General features: G+C 47.8%; 1 protein-coding gene across 2 annotated transcripts in view; it reads right to left on the reverse strand.

The window, feature by feature from the left end:
- PAX3 (paired box 3) overlaps positions 1-20,203 on the reverse strand; it is a 74,343-nt gene extending 54,140 nt beyond the window's left edge. Inside the window, exons 1-4 of one of the 2 annotated variants that reach the window (XM_005527024.3) lie at positions 19,882-20,203; positions 18,799-19,034; positions 17,304-17,430; positions 16,500-16,634 (exon numbers count right to left, since the gene is read on the reverse strand). In XM_005527024.3, coding sequence (XP_005527081.1) covers positions 16,500-16,634; positions 17,304-17,430; positions 18,799-19,034; positions 19,882-19,966 — 583 coding nt within the window. In that variant the 5' untranslated portion in view covers positions 19,967-20,203. Of the gene's footprint in view, positions 1-16,499; positions 16,635-17,303; positions 17,434-18,798; positions 19,035-19,881 lie in introns of both variants that reach the window. The other variant, XM_005527023.3, reaches the window with a different exon arrangement.
- Positions 20,204-20,986: the final 783 nt, after the last annotated feature.

The raw sequence follows: 20,986 nt of genomic DNA on the forward strand, positions 1-20,986 counted from the left end.
TCGCATTGCAAGGGTTTAAAATTGTTCCAGAAAAGTGGGAACCAAATTCTTTCATTTCCCAAGTATGTTTTAGGCACTGTACAGCTGATGCAAAACAAGGACTATTACCTGATTTCCACAAATGGTCTAAGACTGTCAGCCCACAACACAACAAAAAGCCAAAATGCTCCTCTTTCCCTTACTTTTGAAAAACTAAAATCCTGCTGACAACACTCTACCAAATTCAAGTCTATTTTCCAGCTCTAAATCCTGTTTATTCTTTTGCCCTTTTCTCAAAATGAAAGATAAAATTCATTGTAAGTGAATGTTCATAGACTTGATTTTCAGGGAGATAGATGTCATTGGGTTATGCTGAAAGTAAAAAAAAAAAAAGAAGAAAAAAAAAAAAAGATGATCTGTTGCAGGATTGCACATTTGAAATTTATTATAAAGTGTCATTGTTTCAAATGACCATTTTCCACAACTGCACATCCTCATTGTGTTAAACACCCTTTTGCTTTGCTAAATGAAATTTTCTCAGCGGTGAAGCTGAACTCACCTGAAGTCATTAATGCAGCAGGAACCCACCTTTTTTTCACTTAAAGAATTTCTCCTCAGTATGTGTGCAAATACTTACACAAAAAATTTAAGCCAGCCAACACTAATCTGGCTTTTCTGTCACCTTCCACTGATGGCTTCAAAGCAGCCCATAGACTGTGTCTAGATAAGTCATGCAATGCACTCCTAGCAAATATCACAACTGCTGCTGCTGTGGGCAAATCATTTATTTTGAACCTATCCCCATTTCTTTCAAACAGCCTGACTGAAGCCAAGGATGCCCGAGCACGTACGGCAGGCTCGAGCCAAGAGACAGAGCATGCAAACAGAGATCTTCCACATCATCCCAAAGACTTATTTTCCATTCTTGCAGCCATCAACTCAAACACACCATGAAACAGTTACTGGAACACAGTATTGCCAGCTTGCTCATAATTACTGGTTCTTCTTCCCTGCTGAATGCATAGCTAAATGAATGAGGGCTGTCATGGAAAGGGACTCAAATGTTAAGTCTGGCAGAGTTGGATGATCAGGATAGCAACACAGAGAAAGCACGCAAAAATCCCATAGCCTCATCTTTGCAGCAATGAAGTCTAAACCCAGGCTTGCACCACAGATGCTTTGAGAACATTCTACGTGGCCCTTCCCTGAACCTCAGAAAAACTGCTACAAACTTCCTGGGAAGGGACCCCCAGTGCTCTGCTCCGGCAGCTTTGCTCAGCCCTGGGCTCTGTGGCAGCACAAGTGGCACTCACTGATGCTCACACACTGCTCGTGGCCACGGGCTGGCAGAGGGGTTACCTGCTCACCTGTGCTAGCATTTCTCAGGTATTAGAGACAGGATGCTGCAGGGTTTCTTTTGTTGCAAAAGGGGCTTGCCCTTCCCTGCCCCACCCCTCAGAAAGTGAGTAGCCCTATGTGCATCAGCAGGAGCATCAGCCCTGTTTGGGCTTGCAGTACAGACTGCTCTGCTTTGTGCTCTTGGGAGCTCAAAAGAGCTGCTTTCTCCATCAGACATCCTCTGGTTTCTCTGTTGTGTCTCTGCCTTTAACAAAGACTGTTGTGACACACACAGTCCTCTAAAGTAGTGCCTCCAGAGCACAGCCTCATGGCTAACACTAACACTGCTCCTTAAACTAATTTTAAAATGAGATAAATTACTCTAAACTTTATTTAGCATAAATAAATTTCTAACCAAAAGAAAATATTTTAAATTTCATAAAATGAAATTCTTATATAAGGCCAAGTTGAATAGATTTTTCTGGATGCTATTTGGAGTTTCTCTTTCCTGTATCAGAGAAGCATCTCCTTTACCAACCCTGACACTCTCCATACATACTTGCAGATATGAAGCTTCAGTTGCTGTTTTAATGCACAGCAGTTATAACCTTGGACCACTTATATTAAAACACATTGGTTTTCCACCTTAAAGGCAAATTACAGTGCATGAATAATGAGTATTTTTTGGAGGCAGAGAAATGGGTCATCTTCCCCCTCCATCTGGCATGGTGCCTTTCCAGCAAGGCAGAAGTGGAATTCAAGACCTCTTTATGAATAAGCAATAAAAGACTCATGAAATGGGATGGTTTATTAACTTCCAAAAAGGCAAATCAACTGGAGACAGAGATAGCTGAGGCTGGGTACCTCAGTTTGCACATGATTTATTACCTCCCCTGCTACAGGAGGCGAGCTCCAGTTCCCAGCACAAACAGCTCTCCCCATCTTACCTCAAGAAGAACCTGTCAGGAAAGAAAGAGCCTAGCAAGTTTTCACATTGGCCTTTGAAGTTCTTCCTTGGCTGACTGATGCTCGTCCATACATAACTGGAAGAAAAGACTTCCATTGTGCCGCTCTTTACTCCAAGCGTATTATTCTCCAGACAAAAGCTTTCGAGTCTTAACTTTTAAACACACCTCTCTTTAGGGTGCACTGTTTCTAACCCATAAAATCTCTTTTCTGTTCATTAAAAAACAAAAAAATAGCTTTCTCCCCCTCAGGCAAACTACTCTGCTTGTTAGTTTTTTGCATTACTTTTTGCAAAGAGATACCACAGAGCAGCAGAACAGCCAGCTCTCCTTCCCAGAGAAATACAGTATTTTCCCTCAACACTGTCCCAAATGGCTTACCCAGCCCAGCTTTTAAACATGAAACCCAGCCATTGTAGGAACTCCCCAGTTTTAGACGAGACCTGGTGAATAATCACCCTACTGAAAACATCTCCAACATCTGGCAACTTGCTGCTATTTGCAGGGTCTGGGCGCCGGGTCAGGCAGGGATGCAGGAGCAGGGCAGGGGGTTAAGCAATGAACATGCTCAGCACCTGCTTGCTCTCTGCCTGATTCTAATCAGTATTCTCCTCTCATGCCCAGGAATGCTAGAATTCCTCAGTTTCCTCAGAAAAACTCAAAACTTTTTCTGCCTCAAGGAAAGGAGAGGAGGGGGGAAAAAAAGAAAAAACAAAGAGAGAGACGGAAAAAAACCCTTTCTGTTTAGGGTCTGACCAAATTTCATTAAAGACAATGCAAGTCTTGCTATTAAATTCAATAGGCCTTTTTTCAGATTTATGAGAAATCTCACATGCTTGACACTATTAATTAGAGGAATTAGTGGTGCTAAGAAAGAAGAAAAACACACAAAACCGAACCCATAAATTTACTGTTCAAGGAATAGACTGTAACAATATCATTTTCCTTGAAATTTTAGAAATCAGTAAAAGATATTTGCTTCACCAGCTCTAGAAATCAAATCTTGCCTTACTGCAAGTTGTACTGCAATTTTAAATCTAGAAACTTTTCTTTCTTTAAGATCTGTTGACAAGTTTAAGCCAGTCTATCCATTACAACTGGCTCTCCCGTTTTTTGGCTCATAATTTCATGTCCAAGTTGCTGGATTATTTCTCTTTGTCAAGAAGAAAGCATATAAAATAAATTACAGATTTAATTTAATAAAAGTTTAAAATTAAACCAAAGTAGTTCATCTCTAGTCAGCCTGTGTAACAACAAAATCCCACCACTGAGAAATGCATTCTCTTGCATAAGGATGAAAAACTACAGTTTTAAACTATAAATACTGGCAATGTACAAAAAAGAATGTTTAAAGCATGATTTTGTCTCCTTTTTCTGCTCAGTGCATGTTTCTGTTTTAATAAGTACAATAGCAAAAAATAAATATCATTTAAAAATAAGAAAAAAACCGTTTTAACAGTTATCCAGAAAATACACATTTTTAGTGAATGCAGGAGCAGTTGTAGAAGAGAAACCAGTGCAAGCCCTGGGTACCCAGTCACAACCACATAAATTTCAAGCATTGAATATTTTCTTAGAACCAGTGACTATTTTTATGTATTATTGAATAGATTTTTCACAGCACATATTTGAGAGAATTGCAGGATATTCATGGGAGACTCAGCAAAAACAGCAAAAAATATGCATCAATTACTGCTGTACTCCAGAAAATACATGGTGGCTCGGAGCCTCAGTGTAAATTGAGGTAACACCTCTGGGTTCATGGACTTCATCCCAGACCACACTACCTACTGATCTGCTGTAGCTTTAAAAAATAGTAATAAAACTAACAAAAATAAAGGTGCAGAGTCTTTATCACTTCACCAAAGCACACCCCTGCTGCTCTGTGCCAGGGCTTGCTGCATCTGGTGAGTTAAGTGGTCCATACCATGGGCCACTGGACCAGAGGGTACCCACTGACCCCTCTACAAACAACCCCTGGTGTTCCCAGCTCTGCAAACCCAAAAGCTGAAAGCCCAACTACTCTTCCAAGGGCAGGCTGCAATCCTATCTAGCCACAAACATTCATTTTAAAGTATCATTCCATCTGGATTTGCAGCTTCAGCAGATGAATGATGACAGCTGAACCTATGGAACACTTTTGATTCCTGCACACCAGACATTTGGAAATACCACCGAGGGAGGAAAATATCATTGGTCCCATTTCTTTAGGGGAAAAAAAAAAAGCAAACCAAAACACAAAAAAAAACCACAAAAAGAAAAAAACCACCGCAGATACAAGGAGAAAATTTAACCACAGAGGAGCAGCAGAGTCCAGTGACTGGGAAGGAAGAGCAAGCAGTCCTATCTCAGCTGGCTCCAGGCACAAGCAATGCAGAAAGTCACTGCAAGAAAAACACAGCAAATTGTACCAACTCTAACCAGTTCCCCTTCAAACTAAAGCCAACTCTTCCAGCACCAATTCTGCCATAACCACTTTTTTCTTGTTTGTTTGTATAGAGGTATCACTTACTTATAAACATATTAGTCACCGAGATCACTCCCTCCTACTCAAAAGGGGTTTTAAAAAAGATCCCTTAGCCCAATTCAAAGATGCAGAACCACACTCACCACAGCCCAGCCACAAGAGAGTTAAAGCCTATGGAAAGGTGCCCTGGGCATGCCCATTTCCACAGCAGCAAAACAACCCCAGCAGTCCAAGGCTGGGAGAAAGCCCTTCAGCACAAATCCCAGGGACCTGAGACACCCACTCCAACAGCTCAATGTCACCAAGGGCAAAGCACCACCTACAAAGCACAGCTGGGACCCCCCTGTCTCCACCTGGAGAACACAGTGGCCCTGTGGAAGCTTTAGACCCCACAATAAATATAAAGAAGCCTCACAGAAGGAAAAGGGCAGAGTGGGGAGCTTCCTGGGTTGGAAACAGGGTAGCCCCAGCTCCCACCTGGGCTGGGAGCCAGCCCTGCACCCAGCCCTGAATTGCAAAGGCTCTGCTCACTGCTTCAAGCTCGCACTCAGAGAGGCACAATGGGTCTTTCAATCAAAGGATCCGGCTCTGAAAAAGGGCCCAAGGCACCCTAAGGGCACGGCACTCCACAAAATCCCCGAGGTTAAACCAGGAAACATCACAGAAATGCACCCAAAGGGGTTCCCCCGTTGCCATCCTGGGAAACCCAGGGCTCCACAAGCCAGCCAGCAGCCAAACATGTAGCACCAGGTGGCCCATTTCTTTAAGAGTGGTCACTTTTCTGCATGGTAGCACTCAAGAATAGGAACAGGTAAGTCCCTCCTATGCTTTTTGATCACCTGGAAGATCTTTTTATCCTCCCATACCACTTTTCTAGGGTGTTTTATTTTTTATTTATAACTATCATTACCAGGATTCAGATACTAGCTATGATTAGGACTTTTTTAATATTCACCTTAAATTTCTGTCTGATTTACTCTTCCCAGGCTGACAAGTCTGTTTCTGATGTTAGATTAACAGAAATATTTATGCCATCAATCATCATTCCATCTTTTCCACTGCCAATATGGGAGAAGAACAGTAACATTGAATTCTGATTTAATTTCTTTCTTGGCCAAGTGACCTCTTACAGCCTGGGGACAAACTGTCTTTACACCCATCATAGTATAAGGTTTGACAACCATTCAAATTCCATTGTGTCCTTCCAAAAGTTTAATTTGGTGGGTTGATTAGGACCAAAGGTTGAGGACTGGAATGTTGTATGTGGGGACAGAGTGTGCCTCTCCTCCTGATACCCTTCAGCCAGGGAGGAGCCAGAAACCAGAGGGAGTGAGCAGCACTGCCTCCCACCCTGCCAGACTGATGGAGCAGATTGGTTACAGAGCTCCTTACAGCAGAGTGGGGGGGGTGGCTGTTTGTTTTTTGCTAAATCATATGTTAGAAAAATTAAGTGCCATTCTCTAAAGCAGCTTTTTTTAATTTGCTCTGCTTGGAGCATTTTAACTACACTTACTGGCTGTGTCAGTCTTCTTCACCAGCAAAAATAGATGTTTAGCACTATAAGGTCTTGTTAAGTCTGAGAAAGTGAAGGTGTTCCCTCAAATCTGGAATGTGATTAAACTTCCATGCAGTGAAAATTCAATGCTAAGAAACCTGCACAGCCCTGCTGAGAGCACAGGACTGTTCTGATGGGAATGCCAACACAATTTGGTCTCAAGAAACTTTTAAAACATAGAGATGGAAATAACAAAAAGATTAAAACCTCGTCTGCTGTATGCAGCCATTTTGCATTTTCACCAGGACGTGTGAGCGTCCTGAGACCCTGCAATGCTTCTGGATGCTTCAGTCCCTGCCCCAGTACACACAACATGCAGCTCACAGCACTGCCAGCGCTGTTCAGAAGAGGTGGACAAGCAGTTAGTTTTAAGGGGTTTTCAAAAGACAACACTGTATTTGTTGGAAAACAAGTTGTGGGTACTGAAGCAACAGGGGTTTGTGTGGTTTTCTATGTAGCTGCCAAATATTCAAGCATTTTTGCTTGAGCCTGTTGATTTAAAAGAGAGCAGGTCAAATCAACTGTGCTAAAGCAGGGATGAACCCACAGGGCTTTTTCCTAACTGTGACATCTATTGTATAATCTCCTAAATAGATTCCTAAATGTTTTCTTCTATTATTTTCCAGTTCCACAGACAAAGAACGCAGTGAAGCCGTACAGCGTACGGGGAACAGCCACCACACGCAGCAAGGGAGGTACACACGATGCCTTTCTCTGCACCACATGTGTTAAAATTCTACAGAAAAAAATTGTAGATCTCCATCTAAAACATCACACCATAATGATTCGCTGACTGATCACTTAAACCATCACTCCTTCGCTAGTAGTTGTTTGGAAGTATCTCTTCTTCTATCTAAATGCTGATAATTTAATTCAGTGCTCTCTCACACAACAGTATCAGCTCACCATCTGCAGTGGGGTTTCTTGATTTATCCCTTGGTAAATGGAATTCCAGATTTTTTATTTTTTTTTTCCAAAATCTGTACTTTTCAGGATTTCTTTGTGAAACAGTGTATTTCACTTCCCATTTTCTTTAGCTGAATACCTTCCACTTCCTTTTTTTCTTTTAAAACACTTTCCTTCTGAAAAGAACTTATTTTGCTGTTCATGAAACCAGCTGAGTCCTGACTTCCAGCTAATTCTGTGCAAGCTTTTTTCTCACCACTCAGCCTGACAGGAGGGGCTGGGTAGGTGTCAGAGTATTTATTGGGGCACAGATCCCCCCACCTCAGCCCTGACCCTTCAGCACTTCACACCAGATCAAACAGCCAGCCCTGAGGTCAAAATGAAAAGGAAGTCCTGCCACAGCATCTTCAGCAAAGACGGATTTTCTGTGGAAGCATTCCCTGCTGCTCTGCTAGCCTGCTTTCTCCACAGCATGTCCGTACTCATCTCCATCCTCCCCGGGACAGTCAAAAACAGAGGTGGAAAACAATTTTAAGTACAATTTGGTTACGCTGAGTATGGTTGGTGCTACTGCCTCCCAGGGGGTAGATGGGTTATATTTTTAACAAAGTGCAGAGTAATTTCGCCAGAAGAGCTGTGGTTGCTGTTGCTTTTCTGGGCTAGTACGTGGAAGAGATTCTGATTATATTGGCATGAACAGTCCTGCTCATTTAAGTAAGGTGAATAAGACTTGACAGGGGCTGAATAAGCTGTCTGCTTGCAGAATTGTCAGGCACAGACAGTTTATTCCTCATACGATTCAAACCACAGCGATCTATGTGACAATATATCTGATGGAAAAATGACTACATAGTCATTTTTAGATCAGACATCCAATATGAGGCATATCATAAATATAAAAATCCTTAAGACTAGTCCATATATGGGCTTGTGCATGATGTAAACGTTGATAATGTTTGGCAGAAAGTCTACAACCAGTCAAATATTTGTTAAAAAAAATCAAAAGGTAGCATGGATATCGCTGTCCTCACCACAGCTCTCTATGGAAACAAAAAAGTTGAGTTCATGCACTTCAAGGAAATTTGTATCTAAAGTGCTTTCAAAGAGTGTTAGCTCTTACTCTGGGACAAAATGTCTCCTGAAGTAGCTGAGTACTTGCAAAGCATGCACGGACTGATATTTTAATCAGTGATGACCAGACAGAATGGAAGCAGAGTGTATTTAAGAAATTGAATGAGAAAATGATGATTAAAAGACTTTGCACAGCTTTTCACAGCAGCAGAGGAGACCCACACACCCACCTAAAAATCAGAACAGCATCAGGAGAGGCTTTCTGGATTCATCAGGATCCTTACTACGGTTTGTAGCTAAGCTAAATTTCTGTGTCCAGCGGGTGCGGTGGGACCTGGATCTAACACTCCCTGACCTCACAATTCAGATGGAAACTCGTATCATAATGACAAGAAAGCACACCCAGAGTGTACAGCCTCTCCTACTGAGGATGTGGTGGGATACATTTTGCTATCTCTGAAATAAATATAGCTTTCTGCCATGCTACAAGGAACTGATTGTTCTCAAGGGCTCTGGCTGTTTTTCTGCGCAGCCTTGTCAATCCAACTTCCCTTTTTTCTGGGAGAAGGGACAGCACTACTATCCTAGCTGAGGCAAGTAACATCCATAAAATCCTAACTGAAGAAAATGACCAAACAAATGTTGCAAGCTTGTTTGTGTCCTCTGTATTCTGAGAGCCCAGTCTGGAGAATGGGCTGGCTTGTCAAGCTCCGTTTCTTTTATTAGCAGCCCTGGACTATTTATCTCCTATGTGATTTGGTATACAAAGAAAACTTTTTTTCCCTTTAGGCTACATTCATCAAAAAGATTACATGAAAAAATATTAGTTTCAGTAAAATACAGTTAAATACATTGTATTTTACCTGCAAGAATTGTAACATTTTAATGCATTGTATACTAAAAATAAAGTTATTAAAAGAAAATCAAATCCAGTAATGCTAAAGAAAAAAAAAACAAAAAGCAAAACTGTAATAGCATACAGTGTATACATTCAACAGACCATGCAAAATAAGAATTCCATTCAAATTTCACATCTCATTAAAGACAATTTGGCCATTAATCCATACTGGTTTAGGAGCAAAGAAGGATTTTCCAAGACAGATAAACTGAAATGATCCTCCTTTGATCTCAGAGGTTAAGAATCAGCAACAATGGAAGATGAACAACAAGGGGCAGAACCACTGGCCTTTTTATGTGCCACAATGGCATCAGCAAACAACTACTTAATCAATATTTGGCCAGGAACACTGAAAACTTTCTTTTCAAATTTTAATTCCTAGTTGTAAAACAACTGTAGGGCAACCAGCAAGATAAGACATTAAACTGACTGCTTAATTGCCTTTTAGCAATTACTAGTTATATATGCACATTCTTAATAGTTCGTGAATCTTTATTTACTAGGATGAATGAACGACCTGTCAACAACTACATCAAACTCCCCTAACTAAATAATCTCAGCACATGACACACTTTAACTCTAATGTGTCCTCAGTGAGTTTTAATTTCATTAAGCTTCACTTTTTTTCTAGGCAGAGTGATTTAAAGTGAATTAGTTTAACAGCATGGGGCAGGAGTACTCCAGGGCAAGTGAAGTAAAATGCTGCACTCACACTAGGCTAAACAAGGTCTTGTGGTGAATTACATTACTGTACATCATTTTTATTAGCCAGGGAGCTCAGCGTTCAGGGACCACTTGGAAGTATCCTGCATTTTTATTTCTATATTTTGTTCTTTCTCTGGCCATTTATGTTTGCTACATAGGATTTAAAGTGACATTTACATGGAGAAATTCACATTGCCTGGCTCGCTCTGATTTATTGCTTTGTGTTTCACTCAATTTCTTCTTAAATTAACCAGAGAGCACTTTGTAGTTCTGCTTCATTTCCCAATGCAGTTTTATTACACAGCTCTGGGGACTCATGATAATTTATCACTATCAGCTTTATTGGCTTCCCTCTCCTAAAACCTGTTCCAACCCTTATCAATAAGTAAACCCAAACCAAACTAAACGTTCCCCAAATAAGTGTTAAAGTGTTGTCTTTGCATGATATAACGGAGAATCACAATCCAAAATCACACACGGGAAATTCTTTGTTTTAAGAATTTTATCGGTATTGGCTTTTACTTACAGCATTAATTGCTAATTAGCTTTTTATCTAATTAGAACCTCTGTCTGTCTTCTGATTCCACTGCTACCTCTGTGTAAACTGAGACACAAAGATCCTCGCCCTCAGCGAGAGTTTTTGCCAGAGTTTCACTCGGGATTAAAATCACACTCTTGTGCAGTGGGTACTTTTCACGAACAGAATGGAACAAATTTGGGCCCCATTCCTGTGTGCCCCAGCCCACGTGAGCAGTGTTACACACATGAATGGGCCCTTTGAGTGGGACTCCTCACTGGTGCCCACATCTGCAGGACTGCAGGTCTGATGCCCGATGGAGTAAACCCCTCTTACATCCTAAACCCGAGGATTTCCCCCAGAGCTGCAGCTCCTCAGCACATTACAGAGCTGGTTCCAAGAAAAGCCTGACGGTAAATTCCTACTGACATCACAGATTCTGCAATCATAGGAGAATCTGGAAAGCCAAATACATAAATGACATTCTCAGAGGAAATTCTAGCCCTACCGGAATCAAACAACTGTTTCTTGCCTCTGCCTTTCTGGAATGACACCCCTTCTAAGACTAATAAATGAAGATTTTCAAAGCAAACAAATAAGGTGCTAAGTTGTATACAAATTCAAGTTAATCGACTGCTGTGTGTGAGGCAATTCTGACATTTGCTAAAATAACATTCAGCTTTGTTCTAGATATATGCAATTAGAAAAACTGGAAAGGATGCCCACAGCAATTCTGCTTGAACAGGCACTGACTCTTAAGTGGAAGAAAGCATCCCTAAGATGGCAAAACATGCAAAGCCATTAATAAAATCATGATTTCAAGCCATGGATATAAAGTGTATATATATATTACTTCAGAAAGTCGTTGCTAGATTAACACCCTTTCTTCCCACAGCTGGAAATATTACTGGTGCTTTTGTCAGACGATTAGCCCGCAGTTAGTCTGACAATTAGCACCCTCCCCAAAATCCCCCACTTCAGGACAGACGGGAATGGGCTGCCCTCGGCAGCTCTGGAAGAGCAAACTCCACTTTGAAGTCACCCTAAAGTCAAACATTTAGCACCTTTCTAGAAATGCTCGGCAGGCTGGGACATCACACTCTCACTTGATGGTGAGGTCATTATGAATTGGTGAGGTCATTATGAATTGTTGAGGTCATCATTATTATATTATTATATTATTATATATTTTATTATTATAATCATTATCTCAGAATAATGATTTGGAAGCAGAAGCCTGGCCCAGAGCCCCACAGTGATGATGGGTCAGGCAGAAGAAACAAAAGCTGTGCTGGGTTTGTATGGAATCACCTGCACGAATTTGTACTTGTGCAACACCTGGCTTTTCTACCCAGGCCTGGACTCTCACTATTAAGATGTGAGGGAAGAGAAAGGGAAAAAGACAGACAGAAAATATAGTTGGTACTGTCTCCCTTGAGCCAAATTCTGGACTCACTAGGGAGTTTGTCTTAATTAAGTGCTACTTTCTTGTCAGCTCTGAGAGCCTCAGAAATGACGCTGTTCAAGTGACACGAGTTGATTTCTTAGACCTGCTAGTGACCAAATATATAGAGTACTGCATGAAATTTCAGGCTCAAGGAGATAACTTCCTGCAGCCACAGCCATCACACCTCAGTAAGTGAATCTTTACCATGAGCGCTGAGCAGGGAAACAAACTGTGCTTCTCAGCCCACAACAGCATTTCACACAGCACCTAAGTCCTCCTACTGCTGCACCTTTGGACAGGACACTGGAGCAAAACCAGGACAACCCCCGCAACCAAAATCTAGCTCAGCATCTGCATCATCCCATGCTCCAGCCACTGATCCAATAGTCTGCTTTGTAGAAATGAATGGCTCAAACTGGTATCTGGTGCCTCCATGTTAATCTTCTCCCTTAATAAAGTGTCTTTATTAGTTTAGCAATCTAAAAATAGCAGGCTGTATGATACTGACCAGCCCTAATCTAAACATCTGCCAGCCCATCTAGCTCGAGCTACCCTTTAGATCATGTGCCACCACTTCAAAGCCTCCTGCATCAAGTCAGTAATTGTAACATTGCATCTAAATATTTAAGCTAGGGGCTGGTAGTCGCGTGGCCCATTTACAGTCAGCATCTGTCCTCTAATTCCATTACAGTACAAAGCAAAAATGTTTCCCAAAACTCACAAACAGGAAAAGCATCACACAGCTAGAGAGGCAGCAGCAGCTTGAACTTTCGAGCTGCTGAGCAGGGCTTTTGTGCTAAGGTCCTTTTTTATTCCTACCCCTTCAAACTCCCCACATACACACACTAAAATAGGGGTGGTGCCGAAATTGTATTAATGTGAGCCTCAGGCACACAGAAAAAAAAAGAAAAGAGGAAGGGGAGGGAGAGGGGGAAGGGTTTGGTCCAAGATGAAAGTAAGAAGAAAATAAAGGAGGCAATTTAGTCTGCTGTAGCCTGAATTGCTCTCAGTACAGCCAAGGGTAGAGGCTGGGGATGAGTAGGGCCCTTTTTGGACGGGTGCGCATGACTGGGGGAGGATCCGCCAGGACAGGGCCCGGGGGCCAATTCCGCTGGCTGGGAACAGAGGCCCCCTTTGAGGCCGGGCGGGGGTCCCGGCCCCAGCCCCCGCCCCAGCCCGGGGAACAGCTCTGCCCCATCGGTGCAGTGCTGAAAGCCTCTGCTCCTGCCAGAAAACAGCAGCTATTTTATGAAGGGGGGAGTTATCAGATTAGTCAGCAAACCATGCCACACATAACTCCCACCAAAGGTACAAGCAACTCCCTCTTCTGTAGTGGTTGTGCTAAAAATAAGCCCTGATGTGCCACATAAAGGCACAAAACTTTCTCATGTTCTTTATTTATGGCTCGTGCCTTTAAGGACAAATTATCACACATGCAGAATACAGATGTGCTGTTATAGAGCTATCAGCCTCCTGATACGCGCTCCGACAATCAAGTTTTCTTTAAATATATACCCAGAATGAGGGCTGAGGGTGACTCTGGCAGAAACACTGAAATACAGCACGTACAGGACTGCACATGTGGCATCTGTAAACAGTGTGAGAATCACGTGTAACTGTCCAGAAGAGAGGCTGAAACAGAATCACATCAGGCATACAAAAGTTTACCTACACCCATATATGTGGTGGGAGAGATCCCAATGATACACTGTCTCTATCACACATTTTAAAAAAATATCATGTTTCCATTCTCTCTTAATTCCACTCTGCTGTAAATACTCCCTAAATCTTGAATCAGCTGCCATTAAAATGACAGCTCTCACCCTTGGAAAAAATGCCACTCTTTGAGCCACCCAAAGGCCCATGGCAAGGAGGGGATTTCAGGCAGCACCAGCAAATGTCCAGCACTAATGTGTGCTCCTGAGCAGAAGAGCCGTACTTTGCTTCGTGATCAGCCTCAGTAGTCACTTTCTGACCTATCCCACAGCCTTTCCTGGCACTCAGGCTCTGGGATACCTCAAGGCCCCAAGAACAGAGCTACAGAAACTCCTCACATTGCCCAAAACCCCACACTATTTTCCCCTCTGCAACACGGAGTACTCAGCACTGAGCTAGCACCGAGGCTTTTGCTGCATGGCACATGGACACCCTTTGGACATTCCACAAGCAACCCCAGTGTCAGAAAGGGCATCTGAGATGTACTGCCAGCAGGCACCCCCTGCCACACCAGGCCTTGTAGCCAAGCTGCTGGGTGCTGGCAAATATGATCCTGTGGCATCAAAATCCTTAGGAACGCTGCCAGTTATTTCAGTAACAGGACGGGATTGTTTTTATAGATGGAGTGAAACCAAAGCTTCTTGGCTGGCAGTGGGAGTTGAAGCAGAACTTTTTTTTGTTGGTCAGATACAGAAGGTAGTGGTGGGCTTCTTTTATGGTTATTCCTTTCTTGTAAGGGTCCCACCGGTGTGCTGTCCCTTTGGTGTCACACTCCGTGCATGGCACGAGTATGGCAACGAATGTTTCCTGGAGCAGCAGCGCGCTCGCACTGCAGCATCCCAGCCACTCCAGTAATGAGATTAAGCAACAGCTTGCTAGTCAGGGAGGGGGAGCAGGCTCTCCCTCACACTGCCAAGCCTTCCCAGCCACTGTCACAGAGCAGATGGGATTACCAAAGCTGCCGCTTCCACGGAACTGTCCGGTCACGTTCACGCAGCAAAAACCTGCATGCCTAGGGCAGGAGAGGACCACACCACCCCATGTAATCGAGGGGAAAATTGCTACTGATTGAAGTCAAAACAAATAAAGTTAGACACTCACATCCACAGGAAGTGAAAGAAAGTGTATGGTACGTTGAGAGGTGGAACGCAGCCTCCTCATACAACCGTGCTGGGAGGCATGAGTGAGCCCCTCTTGCAGCAAGGCATCACCAGCCCCAGGGGTTTTCCTGCAAGAGTTTTGGGGCTCCTCTGGGCTGGTGGAAGGCAGCCATGCAGCCAGACACTGATTTATAATAAATCAGGAGCCCCACTTTAAAGGGAAAACAGTCAAAGAAGAGGAAGACTGTTTCAAAGAGAAACAGAAGGATGGGTTATATTGATAACAATACTTTTTCTCTTGCTGTCTCTATTAACCACTCTTTGTTCCATAAAGCAGTGATATTATCAAGGCTTACTATCTTCTGTTTCTAATCTCTGTCAAGAAATTCAAGAAGGCAGCAAAGCTAGTTATTTGACAACTAGGGCACTGAATTTAGCTATTTTTCCCTTGGTGTACATCCCTCTTGGAAAAATCCTCTGGTGAAGGAGATGCTGGAGGAAACTCTGGGTCCATCATATGGGGGCAACTAGACCAGGCAATCAAACTGTGCCTTAAAATCTCTAATATTTTTAGCGTCTTCTGCATGTCTGTATTACACACCTCCTTGCAAACGCAAACATGCAGAATATGAGGCTTCCCTGAAAGTTTTAATAACAGTTGAAAACTAAGTTTTAAGACGGTTTAGGGCTTTGTTTCAACAAAACAGGGACATGTCCTGCTGTTAAAGAATGGATATCTGTTGTCCTTGCATGGCACCAGCATCCCTTGATGCTTAGAAATGCTATAAACACTTTTTCTCTAAAAACAGCTATTTTTTTCCACGATGGAGAGTCCATAAAACTGCGTGGAGCATCAGCTATTAGGGGCTCATTGAATAATTCATCCCTCATTGCAAGCCCATAATGTCTTTTCTCAGCCTTTTGTGGGGCTGTTTTCTCTTCTTTTCTCCTTGAATTATAAAAAGGTTGCCTTCTTTTGTTCACATCAAGCTGCTGCTAGCTGAAGCTTTGTCTGTGCAAAGCCAAAGTGTGAGTTTCAATGGACTCCCCCCTCTTTGTTTTCCAAGTTCATCTCCAAGTGTAGATTGTGTATAGAAGGCCTTCTTTGTAAAAGCTGGAAAAGTTGTACAAATGTTTGACCAGCTCATTTGGTACTTTTGTCTCGCCTTCTCCAGTGCCTGTGCATGTGCTGGGCAGCGACTTCCACACACAGGCGGCCGGGCCGGGCCCTCGCCTGCCCCTGCCCCCTGGCCCAGCCGGGAGCCAGGCATGGCTTCAACGGGAGCAGCAGCTGTCCCCCCCAGCAGCCCTTCACCTCCGCCTTGTTCAGGTTGCAACCTCCTCGCAGTGTCGGGCCAAACACCAACACATGCTCTTCCCAGCAGTTTTAAGTGCAGAAAAAACAAAACGTGTGTCTCCCTGCCCCGTTCAGACTGCAGAGACTGGAGGCTCTTCAGCCTTTTTCTACAGCTGCCCCTTCTATGCAGCTGCAGCCTCCCCCGCTTGCCCTGGGAAAGGAGCCCCTGCACGGCTGTGATGAGGGGCTCTCTGGTGGCTCCAACCCTCCCTGCTCCCTGCTTATCGAAAGCCAAACTAGCAGTGATTCCCCATCTTTGTTCCAACCTCTGCGCCATTCCTGCACACCGCAGGGTCGCTCCAGCGAGGAACGGGATACCCTGGGATGCGGCAGCCAGGCTGTCAGGGCTCACTCCCTGCCCTGCCCCTCCCGCTGCGCTGGCCCCAGCACAGCCCCTGGGGGACGGGAGTGAAAGCCACCAGGGCCTGGGACTGGCACTGGCCCGTCGCAGGGAGAGCAGGGACAAACAGGATTTTACCTCTTTCGCTGAGGATGCCATCAATGCTGTGCTTGGCCTTCTTGTCGCCTTCCTCCACTTCTTTTCTTTCCAGCTCAGCCTCCTCTTCCTCGCCTTTCCCAAACTTGCTCCGCAGGATGCGGCTGATGGAGCTCACTTCAGGGGGGGAGTGCAGAGCTGTGACCGGCTCGTCCCCAGCAGCCCCCCGCGGCTCTGGGGCCGGCCCGGGGAGCCGAGTCCCCCCTCAGTGCCACTGCTCTGTGTCCCCCGGCCACTGCCAGTCGGGATTTAGGGAAGGCAGCCGCCCGCTCCCGTCGCCGCGGGGGTTTCACGGGGCACCGTCCCTCAGCGGACTCCAGCCCGGGCACAGCGGCGCCCGAGAATCTTTCTTTCCCCCGAACCCGCACGGCGGGTGATAAAGACCCTCGAACACCTCACGAATAGTGCTCCAGCTCCGTGTGCCCCCCTCCCCATCCGCAAACAGCCCGCCGGCACAGGGAGCTGCTCCCCATCTCCTGCTTCCCAGCTCCGGCTCTCCTGCAAGCCCCGAGCCCTCCTGCGGCAGCAGCCCGGAGGGGATGGCGGGGAAGCGTCGGGAGGAGGAGGAGAGGGGGATGCAGTTGCGATTTAATTGAAAACACCCTCCGAGAGCAGGAATCCTCCCGGGACGCGCCAGAGGTACCGCGTGCTAATGCCGGCAGCTCCGTGGGCACCGGCCCGGCCCGGGGCTCCGATCCCGAGGGAACGGGGCTCGCCCGGGTACCGCGCTGCCCTCCCCGGGCCGCCCCCGGCCCTCCGGGACCCTCCGAACCCCCCGCTCCGTACCTGACGGCACCGAGTTGCGGTCACACACCCCGTCCTTCAGCAGCTTGTCCCGGATCTCCCAGCTGAACATGCCCGCGTTTTCCCGCTTGTATTCCTCGATTTTCTTCTCAACATCCGGCGTCGTCACCTGCTTCAGTAAAGACAAGGCGAGCGGGCACAGTCTGTAGGGCCGGGGCTGCCGCCGCCACAGCCCCGGGGCTGCCGGAGCCGCCCGCGCCGCCGTCTGCGAGGGCCCGCACCGGCCCCGCTTACAAACGCCGATTAAAACAGCCGAATGCGGGCACGGTAAAGAGGGGATACAGAAGGTAATAACGGGCTGCATAAGACGAGTACGCTCCGCTTTAAACGAAACGTCCCAGAAAATCCTCCGGGGTTAGCGGGAAGGTGGGACAGAGTCCCCGGCACGGAAAAACCCGAATCAGGCAGCACCGGCTGCCCGTGCGGCCGAGAAAATGCCAAGTCCCGACCAGCGGAGGACTCCGGGCAACGAAGCTCCAGGTCAGTAAAGTTTAGGCTGAACAAAGTTTGCAGTCCCGAACAGAAATCAGAGTAATAAAAACGGGCAGAGGTTCCGGCATTTTTCTTCGGTATCCTCGTGATTTTAAAATAAATCTAAAAATCAAACAAAAAGAACGATCTCCCGGCCGGCAATAGCCTTACGTTTGAGTTGCACGCTTGTAAAAAATTACCTCTACTCCTAAAAACAGAAAGGAAAAGTTCGGGCATCGCTTTGCTACTTCAGAAGAATCAAAGAAGCCGGGGGAGGGTGGGGGGGATCATGCAACAACTTCCAATAAAAACTCAAGCCTTTACTTCCCTTTAGTGGGAAAGAAAAGCTAGAGAGGGAGAAGCCTAATCTTGGGAAAATATTTCGTCTCCATTATTGTTAGCGCAAACTTTTCGGTGGCGTAGCTAAAAATACACGCAGCTCTAGAGCGGAGAGAAAAAGTAAAGAGAGAAGGAGAAGGAGCAGTAAAGAGACAGAAATTCAGGTCGTTTTGTTACGCTTTACACGAAAGCGGGAAGGGCCCGATCCAGCCGTGCTGGGTCAGCTCCACCACCGGACCGATCGCGTCCCGGTCCGTCCCGCAGCCCCGAGCCCGCCTGCGCTCCTGCGCGAAAAATGAGCGTGGGGCACGCAGAGCTCTGGAAAGCCAAGAGTTCAAAAAAGCAGCCTTTTCGCTCTATTTTCGTTTGAGTTTCTATTTCTTTTTTTGATTGCGTCTGCTTAATTAAAAGTATATTATTGACAAGAACTCCAACAACAGTATTTTCTAAAACCTCGGGAAGATTGAGAGCAACACGGCGGGGTGCTGTGCCCCATAAGTGTCTGCGCCCACCCCCGGCCTCGCACGGTCTCCCCGGCCCTCCCGAGTGCCGCCGTCCCGACTGTAAACCCCGGTGCCGACCAGCCTGGGCCGTGTCCCGGTCGGAACTCGCTCCCCGCCACCGCGACCGGGGTTTGTCCCGTTCCGGGCAGGCGGGAGGGGCTCACCTTGGGCTTGCTGCCGCCGATGGCCCCCGGCCGGATGGAGCCCGTCTCCTGGTACCTGCAGAGAATTTTGGAGACGCAGCCGTGGGACACTCGCAGCTGGCGGGAGATGACACAGGGCCTTATGCCATGGTGGGCCATCTCCACTATCTTGTGCCGGATATGGTTGGGTAAAGGCCTGCCATTGATAAACACTCCTCCGAGCTGATTGACTCTGCCCTGGCCTAGAGGGGTAGAGACTAGAAAAGGAGGGAAGGGAGGCAGGAGGGTAAATGGCGTTAACGTCTCCTTCGGATCCTGCTGCGTCTTTTTTTTGTTGTTGTTGTTGCTACTAGTTTTTTGTCGTTGCTTTTCTATAAGGCAACTCACCCCCGCCCGCCCCTCCGATCGCGCAGGGCCCGCAGCTCCCGCGCAGACCCCGCCGCCGGCCCGGCGGGCAGGGCAGGGCAGGGAGGCTGCCGCGGGCTTCACCTGTTGCACTCAGCCGGAGCCGGCTTTCAGAGCCCGCCTGGCTCCGGCGGACAAGGGGGAAGCGGTGCGGGAAGGCCGCAGTGTCCCCGGCGGCGCTGGGGCCGGCCCCGGCTCGGCTGCCCCGGGAACCCACGGCCGCAGCCGCCCGTCCTCGCTCGGGCAGGGGCCCGGTAGTCCCCGGCACCGCGGGGCCCTCGCACCGCCGTGATTGGGAAAGGCCGCTGGCAGAGCCCGGTGCCGACCCACGGCTCCAAACTTCCTTTCGATTCGCGTTGCTTTTATTCGGGTATAATTTTTTCCTAACTTTTCCCCGAAGTTTGGGCTCCCCAAATCACCACCCTTCGCTGCACTGAGAGAACCGGGGCCGGTCGGTTCCTCCCGCTACCGGCACGGGCCGCTCGCAGGGTGCGAGGCCGGAGCGGCCGGCTGCAGTGGTCAGAGCCGTGCCCGTCCTGGGACAAACCCTGCCGTGACAGCCCAGGGGGGAGCCGGGCGGCTGTCCTGGAGTCTGCCGTGCGCCAATTCTGGCGGGCCGGGGGCGCCGCTTTGTTCCGGCGTCCCGGCACGGAATGATTATCCCTTTCCCGACCGGGAGCGGCACAGGCGCGGCCTTACCTTCCAGCGGGAACCCGCTGCGGGGATAGTTCTGCCCGGCCCCGGGGCGCATCATCCTGGGGACAGCTCCGGCCAGAGTTGTCATCGCGGCGGCAGCGGCCGGCAGGGTTATATCCAGGTGAGGGCTGATCTAGGGGAGACCCGCGCTGTCAGCGGGCCCCGCCGAATCAGGAGCGGTCCCGGAGGGGGTGGGGGATGCCGCCGAGGGGCGGGGAGGAGGCAGCTCCCCCGCTGCCCCTTTGACAGTGACCCGCGCTGCCCCGCACCGGGAGGGCAGGGGCCGGGCCGGAGCCCCGCCGGGCTGCGAGGCCGGGCGCGGGGAGGGCGGGCGGGCGGCGGGGCGGGGGGCGGGGGGGGTGTCCCCAGTGCGGCGGGGAGCGGCGGCCGCGGGGCCGGGAGCATTTATCGGCTCCGTGCCCGGCGCGGCCCGGCGGCGGCACCGCCGCGATTGGCCACCGCCGTCCGGCCCGGCCTCGCCGCCCCCGCTGATTGGGCGAGCGGGAGGCTCTCGAGCATCGCCCCGGCCGGCGCGGCCGGACCGGCACCGCGCGGCTCGGACCGGACCGGCACCGCGCGGCTCGGACCGGACCGGCACCGCGCGGATCGGCCCGGCAGGGCACGGCACGGCCCCGCGCTGACCCCGCGGGCAGAGCCCCGCTGGGCCCTTTCCCCGCGAGCAGAGGGCTGCCCGAGATGGGGACCCACTCGCTATCCCGACGGCCGCCCCAGCTCGGGAGAGAAGCACCAACCCGACCGGACATCGCACTCCTCAGGACCCCCTGTCACTGCGGGGCTCCGCGGGACAGCCCCTGCCGGGCTGCCATGAAGAGTTTTTTTTCTCTTGGCTCAGCTCTCCAAGCACCAGCGGAGGGGTGGGGGCAACAACCTTTTTCATTTTAAGGAAAAAATGCTCCTTCCTTCATTCTTTCCTTTTACTTATTTACTTTGAACCGAAGTATCTCTCCGTCCAGAAGAAATATCTCTGGAACAAATGATGCTCACGGTTTTGAAAGCAAGAGCTGCCAGTGAGGTCTCCGTGGGGATGTCTGCTTTTAAAAACCGGTGGGACAAGGGTGTCCCTGCGTTTCACGCGTGTGCGTGAGCG

This window comes from Pseudopodoces humilis, chromosome 11 (assembly GCF_049639895.1).
Source record: "Pseudopodoces humilis isolate 2021_Gansu_Grassland_sample_001 chromosome 11, ASM4963989v1, whole genome shotgun sequence".
NCBI lineage: Eukaryota > Metazoa > Chordata > Aves > Passeriformes > Paridae > Pseudopodoces > Pseudopodoces humilis.